Source organism: Acartia tonsa, chromosome 6 (genome assembly GCF_053477335.1).
Source record: "Acartia tonsa isolate MP-2025a chromosome 6, ASM5347733v1, whole genome shotgun sequence".
NCBI classification, from domain to species: domain Eukaryota; kingdom Metazoa; phylum Arthropoda; class Copepoda; order Calanoida; family Acartiidae; genus Acartia; species Acartia tonsa.
Window position 1 is genome coordinate 28,322,165 of NC_137265.1, and position 14,803 is coordinate 28,336,967.

The window sequence follows — 14,803 nt, forward strand, 5'->3', positions numbered from 1 at the left end:
CAACGTAGTATGCTGGATAAGGAATATATTATCAAAAAAATCTTAAGTCGAGTAACACAACGTTACGAACTAAATGACTGGCGGGCGGACAGACAGACAAAGATAATTATTGAGTAGCTTCGCTACTAAAAAAATCATTGATATGTTATAATCTAAGATATGTCTTTTAATTTTTATTTAGGTACCATTTATCTTACCATAAATTTGAGTGTAATTACAGTATTATATATTTCGGTAAAATCATAAAAGAAGAAAACATTTTTAAAAATTTGCTTTAAAACAACAACAATTTAATGTAAAATATATTCCTTTATGTACATAATTTTTACAGCTCATTGAAATGAACCAGTTATTATCCTTATTATATTGTGTCTTTGTTGCGGCATCAAATTCTCACGGGTTTGTCGTCTTTGATATTTGAGCGCTGGATTTTCACTGTAAAAATTCAACATGTATTTGAATTATAGTTTAGATGTTGTAGAAATAACGTTTTGATAATTTGTTTTAATGTTTTGAAAACAATCAAATATTTAAAACCATTAAAAATTTAAAATATTATACAGATTAAGAGAAAATTTGTGATGTGAGAAAGAGAAAATCCCGGGCCCAGGGTATGTTTTCGGGATGGTTCAATGTGCCCTAGCTCTCTCTCTGCTGTGCGCTCCATCCACTCACCTTCCTTCTCACCACAGCTCACCTAAATTGCTTCCACCACAACACTTTTTTTTAACACACACTCAAAAATTTTAGTGACAGACTTTCCGAAATATATATCCTAAAAGTGCATTTGACCCTTTTTGAAGGCTTTAAATAATAGTGTAAAGCATGGTGACACTAAAAAAGTGAAAATGTATTTTTATGTCTGCAGTCATAAACTTTCAAATAAAATGTTAAATTTTCAATTTTTGTCATAAGATATGTATCGACAGCTTTATAATCATGTTGAGACTTGTTTTAATTCTCTAAGAGAAATGTATTTACATTGTACAAACTTGGTATAAAGATGAATTTGCATAGATTTTAAAATTCCTTTATGTCGATCAGCTGATTATAGAGAAGGGTTTAACTACAATCTGCGTTCAAATCCAAAGTTTATTTATTTTCTTTATATTGGTTTAGTTGTTTGAAATCAATGTATAACATGTTTCATTTAACTTAAAATACCTAAAATGTAAGGCAAAGGGGAGAGAGTTGTACCTTTTTAAATGTTTAGTTTATTTTTGGCATGTTATTAATTAAAGGTACTTTTAAAATGCCCCTGTGTTCTTATTGATCAAAATAATAATTCATTTTTTAATGTCAGTGAAACTACTTAATGTTTCTAAAAACTACAGAAACGGAAATAGAAGTCATTAATATTAAAAAAAACGGCAAGTTAAATTTCTAAGGTTTAACTTAAGTTTTTCTTGATTCTCAATTGTTGTTTTTCAATTTAAATCTTTATTTGATTTTAATAATAAACCTTTGCTTTCCAAACTTTTTCACCAATAAGTTTAATCCTCATTATGGGTAATATTGCATCGTAAAAGAGGGTGTGTGTATATTTGTACAATCCTGTTTCGATTATTGTCTTATTCCTTAAGATCCCTGATTATTTATTTATAAATATTCAATTAACATCTTTGTATTTCAGATAGTTGAAAGTCAAGTTGTGATACGTACGTGTTCCTTCCTCTCAATCTCTTTTCTCCCACCTTCTCTCCTTACAATCAACACACAATCTTTGTTCATCTATCTCACCTCTGTATACAAGTGTGATTGTTCAAAAGACTTTATAAAGTGTTGCTGTGTGATTAACTTCCAAACAAAGACACTTTCTTAAACCAGAGCTTTTTAAAAGTGTATAACTAAGCTGCCAAAATGAGTACGGACAAGGTGACAGTTTGGGAGCAGCAGTATTCAGAATCCGGTGATAAAGACTGGTTCAGAGATGCCACCAATGAGAAACTGTTGAGTCACATGGAGGCCCTGGTTGGCCCTGGGGCAAAGAATGGTGAGATCAGTCAGGGTGCCAAGGCTATTCTTGTTCCTCTCTGTGGTAGGAGCAAGGATATGGTTTACTTGTACAATCAGGAATGTTCAACAATAATATCTTCAGAGAAAAAATATTTTTTTACTTTTGGCTTGAAGGGATTTATTTTCGAAAAAGTTTAACGTGATTTTCACAAGGTACCTACTAATTTCAAAAGTTATTAAACTTTAGACATATTACTATGTCAAGGACGTCGATTTTAAAGATTGATTAGGATGTTCTTAATATAAAAAAAAATTGTAACTATTGAATATTTTGTATTTGATGAGTAAAAAATTGTTTTATGCAACAGTCTTAGGTCACTTAAAACAACTTTATTAGGATTTAATGAATGTCAGTCACGGAATGTTATATTTAGTTTTGATTTCAAATGCGTTATTTCGAACATTTTGAATTGACAGGGTCACACTGTCGTTGGCTGTGAATGGGTAGATTCTGTTTGTGTACAGTTCTTCACAGAAAATAATATTCAGTACACAAAATCAACAATAGAAACCCTAGGAGGTAGTTTGTATCAGGTAAGTTTTATATGCAAGGTCTATGTAGAAATATTAATGATTAAGATTGCTTTATTCGCAAATTTACCGTTCTGATTTGAAGATTAAGAATTCTTTAGGGGTAAAGTGATAGGGATATGAATAGTTATAGAAGGGAGGTGGGCTTTAAAAATAAAATAACTATTTCTGATCATAAGAAATTGTAAGTAACAATTTTTTTTTAATTGTTTAATTAACTGCAATTTAAGGGGATCTTATTATTTTTAAAGAACACGCAAATAATAATCCTTTTTTTTTATTTTTTATCATTATTATTTTAAAGTGGAAAGGTATAAGGCATTTAAGGAGTTAATATGCTTTTTAGATATTAAAACCAAAATGGCCAAATGTTTTAAGATTTTATGTTATAAAACGTGTAATTTTACCATTTCATTTATACATATTTACTTATAACCCAATTCTCTTGCGTCTTTGCATATAACTACTTAAGTGTATCATTTGTTTTATTAATTTCAGTCTGAGGACGGACGGTTACGAGTATATCAATGTGATTTCCTTCTGTTGACCGCTGAGCTAGTCAACCTCAAGTTTGATTCAGTCTTGGACGTACAGTCTTTGAATCATATAAACCCCAGAGACAGGAAACAGTACGTCAGAGTGGTTAGATCACTGTTAAAGGTACCCATTGCCAAACTAGTTTAATCTTTATTTCCTAGTATAGATGTTGTTCAATAAACAAATATTAATGTTGATGTTGTTGCAACGTTCCTATTGTATTAGCTCAAAGCAAAGTTAAATAAGTTGTTAAACAAGAACCATTATACTCCCTGTAATAGCAAAAAAAAATTCAAAAGTGTTGATACTAATCAGCTGCTAAACTGCTGCTGCATAGCGTTAAATAAGGAAGTTACATAAAATAAAACAAAAATAATAATAAAACGCATCGATTTTATCAAGAACTAACAAAACCAATCCTTGCAAGGCAGCTTTGCCATTACTTTTTACTGTCAATATAGGTTTAATTTTCTTTGGCGTTTAGTGCCATTAATGAGATTGTTTCATTAACCCCCTTAATTTATTTCAATTACACTACGTCTAAATGAAAACCGAATGATAATACGGGAGGGGTCGGAAGTGACACTTTTTGAAATCAAAAATTAAAGTCAAAGGAACTCAACTAAATGAAGAGTTATACTCTGAGATTCGACATGGCAGTTACTTTAAAGAGGTACAATATGGAACTGTGAAGAAACGGCAGCGTTTCCCGCCGAAATTTTTTTCTTCAAAAAGTGTCACTTCTGTTCCTCCCTTTATATCTATTACGTTAATAAAGGAAATACTTCTTGAAAAAAATATAAAAAAAACTTGTAAATTCTAACAAGTATTAATTTTTAAAGGATGACTTTCGGTACCTGTTGGTGACAATCGAATATGAACCTTTTGCCCACCGGGGTCGGCCCCACTCCATCTCCTACAACGCTGTTAAGGAGTTGTTTGGAGCCTTCTCCAATATTAAGTTCGTTGAACAGGTAAACAAATATTCAGAATCAAATCTTTAAAACACACAACAATATTTCAATAACTATTAAATAAATAATCCTGTAGACTTTTAAAAGACATTTTCATGAAGAAATCTTTTTTTTCCATTTTGTGTACTGGTGAAATGTTACTAGATGCTTCTCTTCTGATATTTATTTTATTTTGAATTTCTTGGATATATTTTGATATTACTGTTGGAAAAGTTAGGGAAATTAAAACAAAATGTATATTTAAAATATTTTTGGCTAGGTATCATAGAAATATTATACTGAGCTATTACTAAGGATATTGGAATTTTGAATTTTGAGAAATATCATTTTACCATTTATTATGTTTAGGTACCCGCATCTCCGCCCTTGAAATCAACATGGAAAGAAAGTGTGTTCAGTATGATCTCAGGAACAGAGGACCGTATCCAGTACTGGCAGGCAAGGTGGGCTACAGGACAGAGTCAATGGCACAATGATGAACCTCAGAAATTCCTTGTAAAGGTAAAAACATTACCTTTGTGTAAAGTAGGGTTGGCAATCCGATATCAGGCCAATTTTTGGACTTATTTTGGACTTTATTTTTATGATTTTTGTAGCACTTTACAAAGGTTTTCATGAAAATGTGGCAGAAAAACAAACAAAGTAGGGTAAGGGGGGGGAAGTTTCGGTAAGGGGCTATTCTCGGTAATTTCGACCTACCTTCATTAAATGACCTTTTTCTCCATGTTCCTTTCAAATGACAGAAAAAAACATAAAAGCAAATTTGTTCCTTATTAAATTGCCTACAAAAAAGTATTTAATGAATTTTTTGTGAGATGAATATTAAGGGTACTTATTGGGTCTCAAAGTCGGACGAAAATTTTTTTTTTTCCAAAAATTTTTTAGTAGGTGTGTAAAGATCGACCTACACAAAAATTGGTAAGACCTAGAGCTGATCTGAAAAACTTTTTGAACTAGAAATTGCCCGCTTTTTCCAAATCCGTTGAGAGCTTTAAAATCGGGTTAATATTTTTTTCAAAAATGACTAAAGTTGGCGCCGGGGGAAAAATCGGTAATTTCAAAAGAAATTAAAATTCAACTTTTAAGGTCATGTTTTCATGTTTTCTTTTATCAAATCTATTATTCCATATGGACTTTTTAAGAATTAGGCCTAAAAATGAATAGAACAGATAAAAAACAAAACAAAAAATCAATTTTATTTTTTGAAGCAAATTTTTGCGAGGAAAAAATCAAAATTTCTGGTCCTTTGAAAAAAAAATATTTTTGACATAGGAGGAACAGTCCGATCTTTATGAATTTTTTTGTGGTTAATCCCAATAACCTATACTAATTATGATTTATTACGCTTGTTTGGTCGTTTGGCCTTTTTTCATCGATTTTTTTAAGGTTAAAATGTAGTCAAGATTTTTTGCAAAGATGACACTTTTGCTTCAAATTCGATTATTGAGGTCAATTTTTAATCAATTTTCATGTTTTTTGGTCTAAATCTATAGTTCAATGTGAGCTTTTTTAGGATCAGGCCTAAAAAGTAATAAAATACGTTTTTTTCTTATATTAATTTTAAGTTTTAAAAAAAAAAAATTTCGAAAAAAAAAATCGAAAATTCGCGTCTTTCAAAAAAATTCATTTTTAACATAGAAGGAATAGTCCGATCATTATGAAACTTTTTGTGGATAATCCCTATAACCTATACTAATTATGATTATTTATGTTCGACTGGCCGTTTGGCCGTTTTTCATCGATTTTTTTTAGGTTGAAAAAAATTACCGATATTTCCCCCGGTGGTGGGGAAATATCGGTAACTTTTTTGCGGTCAATTTCGGCCAACTTCTAAAAGTCCTAGGATAATGTCCTTTTAGAACCTGATAGTCCTTTCCGTAAGCTTTCTACTGGTCTTGGTTTCATTTGAAAATATTAATATTTACCCCATTTTTTTTCAAAAAAACCGAAAAAAAACCGAAATTTCCCCCCCCTTACCCTATTTTATTGAATATTAACTTAAGGTAAAATGGTGGGTTGCATTTAAAGTTTTTTTTGTATTTATTTTACAGTAGCTTTTCATGCTTATTTTAGGTTAGGTTAAGTAAGGGTTAGAAAATGGCCGCTTTTGGGGCTAGAATTTTTTTATTTATTAAAATTTAAAAGACCTTTAAAAATATTGCTAGAATCCGCAATCCACAATCCGTAAAATAAAACTAGAATCCGCAATCCATGGATAAATCAGCTATTTTTTGGGCGGATTTTTGTAAGAATCCGAATCCGACCCTAAAATTGGGCGGATTGCTAACCTTAGTAAAAATTATGCGTTAGTGTTGTGACATCCCTCCCCATTTTAAAGTTCGCCTCTTGGGGAGCATCCATTATTTAAATTATATTGACCGAAGTGTTTAGGTATTTATCACAGAGGGAGAAGACAGTAAATATTAATGATAGTACACAAAGTTTAGAAAGCATGATCTCAAATTGGCCAGTACTTTCATGGTACTTTATTTAATCTTTATTGGTTAGTAGTTGTGACGAAACGGACAATTTTACTCTACAAGAATGGGTAATTGTGCTTAGAAAATCGGGGATGTACATGAATTTTTTTGCTTAGCTACTTATTGATTTTGCCATCCTTTTTGAGATGTTTCTAAATATTTATTTTGTAGTACATTGAAGAGCTGAAGAATGGCAAGGACAAGATCCGGATATTCCTGCCCATGTGTGGTAAAGCTGGAGACCTGATGTGGCTGTACAACCAGGGACACACTGTTGTTGGCAATGAGGGTGTTCCATTTATTGTCGATCAATTTTTCAGGTAATAAAAAATATACATACCCATTACCTACCTACCCACTTTTTAATGGGCTTTAAGTGAAGACTAGGGGATAATATTTAGCTACTTTTCTCGGTTTTTTAAATGCATTTTTATCCCTCCCCCCATTAAAAAAAAATTAGAAATTACTGTTAGTAGTTTCGTTATGTGTTATTTTTATTTGGGAGCGCGGCGCTTACGCGACCAATAATCTCATATGTTATTTGACTTATTAGTCTATATTTCCCTGACAATTCTAGCAGTTTCAGAGATTGTTCTAGACATACTCACTTTCTACTTCAAAGAATAAGATTGGACGGTTGTTTCATCTTTTTTCAATGTCTTCGGTATTGTAGTAGTGCCATAGAAATTTTTTTTCTTTTTACAGGGAGAGCAAGTTGGACTACACTAAGACAGCCATCGAGGGCGTGAGTGGGTGGAAGTACAGCAGTAAAGACGGCAGGATGACAATATTTGCCTGTGATTTCTTCAACCTGACCCCCGCACTAGTTGGTACTGTTGATGCCGTGTACGACAGAGGAGCACTCGAGGCCATCAACATCCCTGAGAGAACTAACTATGTCAACATTATGAAGTCAATTCTGGCCAAGGATTTCAGGTAAAACTTTGTTTTTGTTGAGAAAGTGGTTTCGAATCTCGTGTATAGAAACGAGATTATTTAAAAGGAAGAAAGGTATTAGGTATAAAGCCGCAAAGTTAGAGTCTTAACTTTTACACGGAAGATTCACTGATAATTAAAGAAGGTTTTGATAAAGAAGTTTTTATATGCATACAAGTTACGAAGATAAATTGATACCTTCTCACTTTAGTATTAAAAGGTCGTGAAAATCGCACTTGAATTTAGAGCAAAAGTTGAATGTTGACTATCTAGGTACGTGCTGAACGGTTACGAGTATGATGACACAATATTCCAGGGACCTCCCAGACATCTACCTAGAGATCAAGTCTTCAACCTATTCAGTAAGATTTTCTTTGTCTTGTTAGAGGAAGGTACAACGTGAAATTATTTTGACTAAGTGCTAGAGACACAGTAAGGGCAAATTTTTCACGATTCACCTCCTACTTATTCATATATTTTTAAGAGAAGTATTGATATTCACTAAAGGTATTTCAAAATAAAACCTTAGACTTTTAACTTAAGAATATTAAGCAAAGGTAACTTTGCATAGTATAGCGTTAATAATGATATATAAAATGTGTTTGTTGTAAGTTATTTAATGTTGTACCTACTTTTTTTAATCTTCTTATTTTTTTGTCTTCCTCTATTCTATTTCTCAATATTTTTATTTATTGTACAAATTGAAGGGAATAAAGAGTTACTCAGCCATTTAAAAAAAGAGTAGCACGAACTTTTGAAGTACAATGTGAAACGGCGACGGAACCGTATTTATTTTTTATCATACTTGGGAGATGTCGTTTTTCGGTGTCAGCGACGACAATTAAGCCGTCTATTTCTTCACCCTTTCACAATGTACTACAAAAAAAGACGCAAAACTGTAACTTTTAATGGCGGAGATCCTTGTGGGTAAAAACTTATCATTTCATAAGTGCAATGTAATAATAGTAAAGGAATAGGGGGGAGGGGGTGATTAGGTTATCCATTAGCGCGTCAAAGAATTCACAGGCATTTATTTCGTAATGTGTACAGACTGTGAAGTGAGTATATTGGAAGAGGCTGACTACACATGGTATGCCAAGGAGAGGCTAAATCAGCAGGGATCAATACTTAAAATATACATCATCACATTGTCAGCATTTTAGGAATTGGGATTTTCATAAAACTTTATTGTCAAAAAGTAAAATATTTCGAGTTGATTAACTAGGTAGGTGATACTTAAAAGAAGGTTTCCAATCAAGGATTATTCATACTTCCTTCAGGGTGCAAAAACAATAACAAAAAAGATTGTTTTTTAAGTATTGACCTCTTAGGACTTGTCTCTGCTGAAAGTGATCTATAAAATAACTCCTCAATAATATTGCAACTTCATGTATGATCTTTTCTTTTATTTCTTTTCATTTTATTAAACTACTATTTTTTCTTATTTGGTGCAGCTTGATTTAGTTGATTTATTATTTTAATTTAAAATGTTACACGTAAACCGTAAAAACTAAAAAGGATTAATTTTAGTTCATTTCTTAGAAATAGATTATTGTAAAGGGTTAAAAGATAAGACTTAAATATTTCGGAGTCCTATATAATTAGGACTCCTCTTTCTTTGCATGCTTCTTTATTGTTATTTTTATTTTTATTGAACAAATTTTAGAATTCTGGGACAGCTGTCATAATTGAAATGATATTAAGTTCATAGTTATTTTCTTTCCAACTTAAATCATTGTAAATCCAAGAAATACTTAAGATAACTAATGGAAACGTTGTGAGATATTAAAGTACAGGCTTCTATTGGTGATGGTTTGGACTGGTATTTGTGCTACTAAGTAAGGTTGATGTTGGTTTTAATGGCGATTAACCAAGATTTTATTTTTAGAGGATTTCTGCGAGGTTGACATCCTTGAGGAGGTTGATGAAGAGGGAGACAGGCCAGCAAGGTTAAGACATAGTTTTTCTCTTTTTTTTCCTGTTGCCAAGTCAGGCGTTTGACACTAATAGTTAGTAAATTGCCTTTTACAGTGCAATTAGACAACGTGGTGCTTTTCTTGATTGCCAAATAAGCATAGACCCCCCTCCCCCCATGAATTAGAATAAAAATAAGGAAGGGAGTATTTTTTCTTCTTTATGCCTAACATCCTGTATTAGGTCCCAACCCTGCCAGGCTACACTATACCCAATATATTCTAACCTAAATTAACCAATAGCAAACAGGAAAACTTATCTCTTCATCCTATTAATTTCAATTAAAATAAAAATAACAAGGGAGGGGCGTAATGTTCTGTGCTCGACTAGGCTCTTTGAGGGAAACCGCCGACAAAGGGTTGATAATGTGATATTTTATAAAGCAACATTTTTTTTAGTATAAATGTCTTCTATGATAAAAGCATCTAAATAAATAAACTCTGTATGTCAACTTTTAACATCAAAAGGAACCATTTTGTAAACTAAATATATTTTTGTTTAGATTCAACCTGGAATGGATGGTCCGAGTTTGTTACACCATCAAACCAGATTATTCTTAGTGCCACCACCACCCTCACTCCACATACACACACACAAACACTATTTACCTACCTATCTATCTATCCACTGTTATTATTTAGTGTATTATGTGTGTGCTAACTACAAGAATACAAACTTTATTTATATATACAGTGTATTTGTGTGATATTTAATAATGATTGGATTGTGTTTAAGATACCCAGAATTCATAGCCCATCTACACAAATATATTTCCACACAAACATTATAAAAAAAAACTTTTCTTGCCTGTCCGTTTTATTATTAATTAATATTATTAAGTCTATTATTGAAATAGTAAATGATAACAGACGCATGTTGTTGCCATCATCAATAGCAATATAGTCTCCTAATATATTTAAAATATCTATTGTCAAGTTTACCTACACGTTTTATCAGAGATAGTTTGGTCAGTCATGCAGCAGCTGCGAAGCAAGGAGAACATTTGATTCTGATTAATATTATTTAATTTACCGAAACCTGGTTTTTAAATGCTATGATATGTGATGACATATTTCTAGCTAGTGATTTCTTGGGTGATTGGGTTCTTCTAGCCCATATTCACATTGAGAACCTTCTATCTAGTGACAACTTGTTCCTGTTCAAAGATAAAGAAGCTTATTTATTTGTGTGCCTCTATTGTGCTGTTTTAATAAACTGGTGCAGTCCAATTCTAAATTATTTTTATTATCACCGAGTCCATAAAAAGTCGTTCATCTTTTGATATATTTTCAATCTGAGAGATTAATTTTTAATAAGTAAATTAGTTGCCAAACTTAATTTCTAAATGTGAAATGAAGGCGGGGCATAACAATTCACATATCAATCGATTAATCATGTTTCTACCAACTTATCAAAATGATTAACAGAAATTGTATCATTTTCATAAAAAAAAAACGAATATAATATGAAAACTTTGCAACAAATATGATCGACGTTATGTACCTCATTCTGTGAATTATATTTATAAGATTATGGGCAATTTGTTAATTTATATTTCCTACGTGTGTTCTTCCTTCCAAATATCCCTTACTACTACATCACATTATCAAATGCCTACAATTTTTTTTTAAAAGAACGCTTTCTGCTAAATATGTGATGTGTTATGGCATATAAATGTGCATTTTCTAATCACATTTTCGCTAACTTTTGTTGTCTCTGCCTACTGCAGTTTCTTCAGATTTTGTGTCTTGAATGCCCAAGAGATGTCGTTTTATTGCAACATAAAACCTCTGAAACTGCTGTTGGTATGTAAAAGTGCATTCAACTAGTCCTTACCTAGCATTTTATGAAAATATTTTATGTTATTCCCCCTACTAAGCACAAGTTTATTATTTCTAGTAAATTTTGTATAATGTTAAAATCTATAATAATGAAAGTTATAAAATAATTACCTAGACGGTTTCATTTAATTAGCCTTTACTAAACCATATATTTCTCTTTAAGTATGTGTCATAAATATCTTGGGTTAAGTATTTTTGAAAGAGTTAGATTTATTTATTTCATATTTTTAAAGAAAATAAGTTGTTTATAAACCATACTTGGCATTATAATATATTTCTTATTAAAAAAAATACAAAAAAAAACATTTAAAAGAGTTCAATCGTTGCTAATTGTGATACAAAGTTTTTATAAATAAATATTTTTAGGCATTTTATTATTTATATCCATCCTAGCAGTACTGATAAGAAATGAAGTTAATATGATTTATATTTAGTAGGTAGGTACTTATTTTAAGTTGTTCATATTTTATAATAGTTGCCCGTTTACATATATCAAATATTTTTTGCTCAAATTTTATTAATTTTTGTCTATAAATTTTTAATATGAATAAATGTATTAAAATCTTAGGTTGCATAATTATAAAGGGAAATATTTATCGTATGGTATTATAGACAGTTGTTAACTAATAGGAAAATTAAAGATAATAAGATAAATTACTATTTTGCTGGGCCCAAAAACCCGCGTAATACAAAATAGTTATTGGTCTTATTTTTTTATATTTTCTTGTTCTTGTAACAATTTCTATAAAGTTATTCGATACATGTGTCTTCAGTATGGCTCTGAGCCAGTTTTAAGCCAACGGAGCCATACTGGACAAAAAAATATTTAGGTTCAATTGGATAAAGGGAAATTTTTTTCTATCTATTATCCTTATTTTTTCAAATAAAATATATCTTCCATATGTGGTTGCTCCTATGCGTGTCCTAACAGCCTTGTTGTGGCAGGATTGTTTGATATTTGAGCCAGGGTTACAGGGAGAGTACAATGGAAGATATTATCTGCTATTGTGCTCTCCCTGTGGTTAAAATACTGGTTTATCCCTTTTTTGCTGTGATAGTGGTGACTCGTGAGGCCCAGGAATTTATCATTATCATTTTTTTTTATTGTAAGGTCGCTGCAAGTTTCTATACAACAAAATTATTTTTTTTTGTGTTATAAAAAGCGACCTTTTTGGTTATTTATGATATGGGTTTTATAAAGTTATATTTATATTCTAGTTGGATCTATTGAAGTATCTATCCACTTAAATATTAGATCCAATATATATTTTCTTTATAATACCCTATAACAAATGCCATTGTTAATGCTAGTTACGATTTACAACATACTTCATTAACTTATTTTATAAGATAAGGCAAATGGGGCGTATTTTTGCTAAAATTCTTATTAGAAATAAAAAAAAATTGAAAGAATCTAAAATCCTCTAACTTTATTTTATTTAATTTTAACAAGATTTGAAGATTCTCAGCGGAAAAAAACCCTTTAGCCTTTTATTGTTTATGTTCTTTTTTTGTGGACCAAAATGTTAATTATGTTGTATATGTACTCAATGCTAATTGTTTTTCTTTTATAATCGTCACTTATCATAAAAAGCACTAATACGCTGTCCTTTACAGAAATCAAGACTTTTGGAATTTCTTCAACTATATCTTACTTAAGTATTTAATAAAAGAATTAAGGCTTATATTGGAGACAATTTTTCTTTATAATCAAAAGTTCATTTAAAATAAAGCTCAGAAAAAAATTAAAGATATTTTTGGTTCTTTTAAAAGGGGAAGTCTAAATGTCTTGATTTCTTTGTATGCCAGCGTCACGAACTTTAGGTATTGGCTGTCCGTTATTAAGATTAAGGCCTATCTAAGGTTATGTGAGTAATTGAAAAATTATTTTTATAATTCATTCGTTTTTTAACATCATTACATGCAAACCTTTTTTATTTATAAAGTTAAGGTTTAGAAAGGAAAACTTTTGAAATATTTTTATTATAAATCTATAAAGTTAGTTTTCAGTGCCTTTCTCCTAAAAAAATGACTAAACTTGAAGCTTAAATATGTATATGTAATATGTTTGATATGTTCTATGATTTTAACATAAATATATATATTGAACAAACTTTTCTTTCTTTTTATAGCGAAGGTTTTGTGTATTAATTTGAAGCTTTAGTTTTTAGGTCTTTTTAGCCGATTTTCATAAGATTTTTTTCTTCGGCTAAAAGCATTAGAAACTTAGTTCCAGTCGAAGAGTACAGCAAATTTGAGGAATCTGAAGGGATAAGACAACGTCCGATAAATAGATATACTTGTACATCCCTAATAATGATAAGTAAATTTATAAACCATAACAACTTAATGTAAGTCCCCAAAGTTGTTAATCCATCAAATAAGAAACATTAAAAAATAAACAGCCCAATGTCCCCTCCCTCGCTATAATGACCTGCATTTTTTTGTTCCAAGATTGGCCTTGTGTTGGTTGTATAATGAAGTTAAAGGTTCTGAAACTATTAAGAGCCAATATATTGATTTACAAGATTTATTCATAATGACGCAATAAATTATGAAAGGGGGGAGGGGAAAGTGATACTTTTTAAAACTAAAAGCTTTTAAGATGTACGGTATGGAACTGTGAAGAAATGGCATCAGAACCGCCACTCCCGCCGGAAACTGCCGATTTTTTTTCATTTTCTCGCCAAATTCAAATATAAGGAAGTGAAGTAAGAATATAAGGGAAATATTTATGAATAAAAATATTATCTCAAATGATTGAAAATTGTCTTATTTGGCGAGAAAAGGTAAAAAAAAAATTCGGCGGGAGCAGCGGTTCCACCGCCGTTTCTTGACAGTTACATAATGTACCTCTAAAGCAATGAACTGCCATACCAAACCTAAGAGCTGTAACTCTTGATTTAGAGTTCCTGACTTTTAGTTTTGGTTTCAAAAAGTGTCACTTCCGCCCCCTCCCTTATTTTATATCCTTTTAGCTTTTTTTTAACAAGGATGAGACAGATTGCGTAGATTACTTTGACAAAATCAACAAATTAAAGAAGGTGAAAAAGCAGATGTAACTCACGTTTTAATTTTCAAAATATTGTCTTCTTGACTTAATACAATTTTTCTTGTTAGTTACATCTTCATTTTTTCAATTTGATTCAGATGTTTCCTACTTATTTGGATAATCTAGTAACTGATAAAACCTGATCCATTGATTAAAAAAAAAGATTTCAAGATTCCCCTATAAGGACCGTTCAAGAGGTCATAATGGACATATCTTTATACGACATAATTCCGACATCACTGATAATTAGGTTAGATGGAAAATTCCCCAGCAAAAAAATGAATTTTCAGTGACCCCATATTTTGTCATGGGATTATCTTCAGGGAGGGGGGGGGGGGACAATGCTAGAATAACTGATTTAATACCCTGGATTCATCTAAATAATAACTTTATCATCTACCAAAGAATATTCTTAGGGGGAAGATTGTTAATCGTCCATTGTCTTGTCCCTGACTATTTGGA

At 31.1% G+C, this 14,803-nt stretch overlaps 1 protein-coding gene across 49 annotated transcripts; it reads left to right on the forward strand.

Moving 5' to 3' along the window:
- The first annotated feature begins 659 nt into the window (after positions 1 to 659).
- Positions 660 to 13,402, forward strand: LOC145322296 (uncharacterized). 49 transcript variants are annotated; one of them, XM_080164238.1, is made up of 14 exons: positions 660 to 2,070; positions 2,431 to 2,550; positions 3,046 to 3,207; positions 3,927 to 4,058; positions 4,407 to 4,559; positions 6,710 to 6,858; positions 7,244 to 7,474; positions 7,748 to 7,836; positions 8,525 to 8,590; positions 8,804 to 8,864; positions 9,363 to 9,423; positions 9,951 to 11,473; positions 11,603 to 11,726; positions 12,120 to 13,402. In XM_080164238.1, exons 1-10 carry the CDS (start codon positions 1,861 to 1,863, stop codon positions 8,848 to 8,850), a joined length of 1,359 nt encoding a protein of 452 aa, XP_080020364.1. In that variant the 5' UTR covers positions 660 to 1,860; the 3' UTR covers positions 8,851 to 8,864; positions 9,363 to 9,423; positions 9,951 to 11,473; positions 11,603 to 11,726; positions 12,120 to 13,402. The 49 variants fall into 49 exon arrangements, with proteins under 49 accessions (XP_080020364.1, XP_080020345.1, XP_080020353.1 ...); XM_080164219.1 differs by lacking the exons at positions 8,525 to 8,590; positions 8,804 to 8,864 and having other exon boundaries at positions 11,603 to 11,730; positions 12,545 to 12,895; positions 13,099 to 13,402; XM_080164227.1 differs by lacking the exons at positions 8,525 to 8,590; positions 8,804 to 8,864 and having other exon boundaries at positions 11,603 to 11,730; positions 12,545 to 12,895; positions 13,114 to 13,402.
- Positions 13,403 to 14,803: the final 1,401 nt, after the last annotated feature.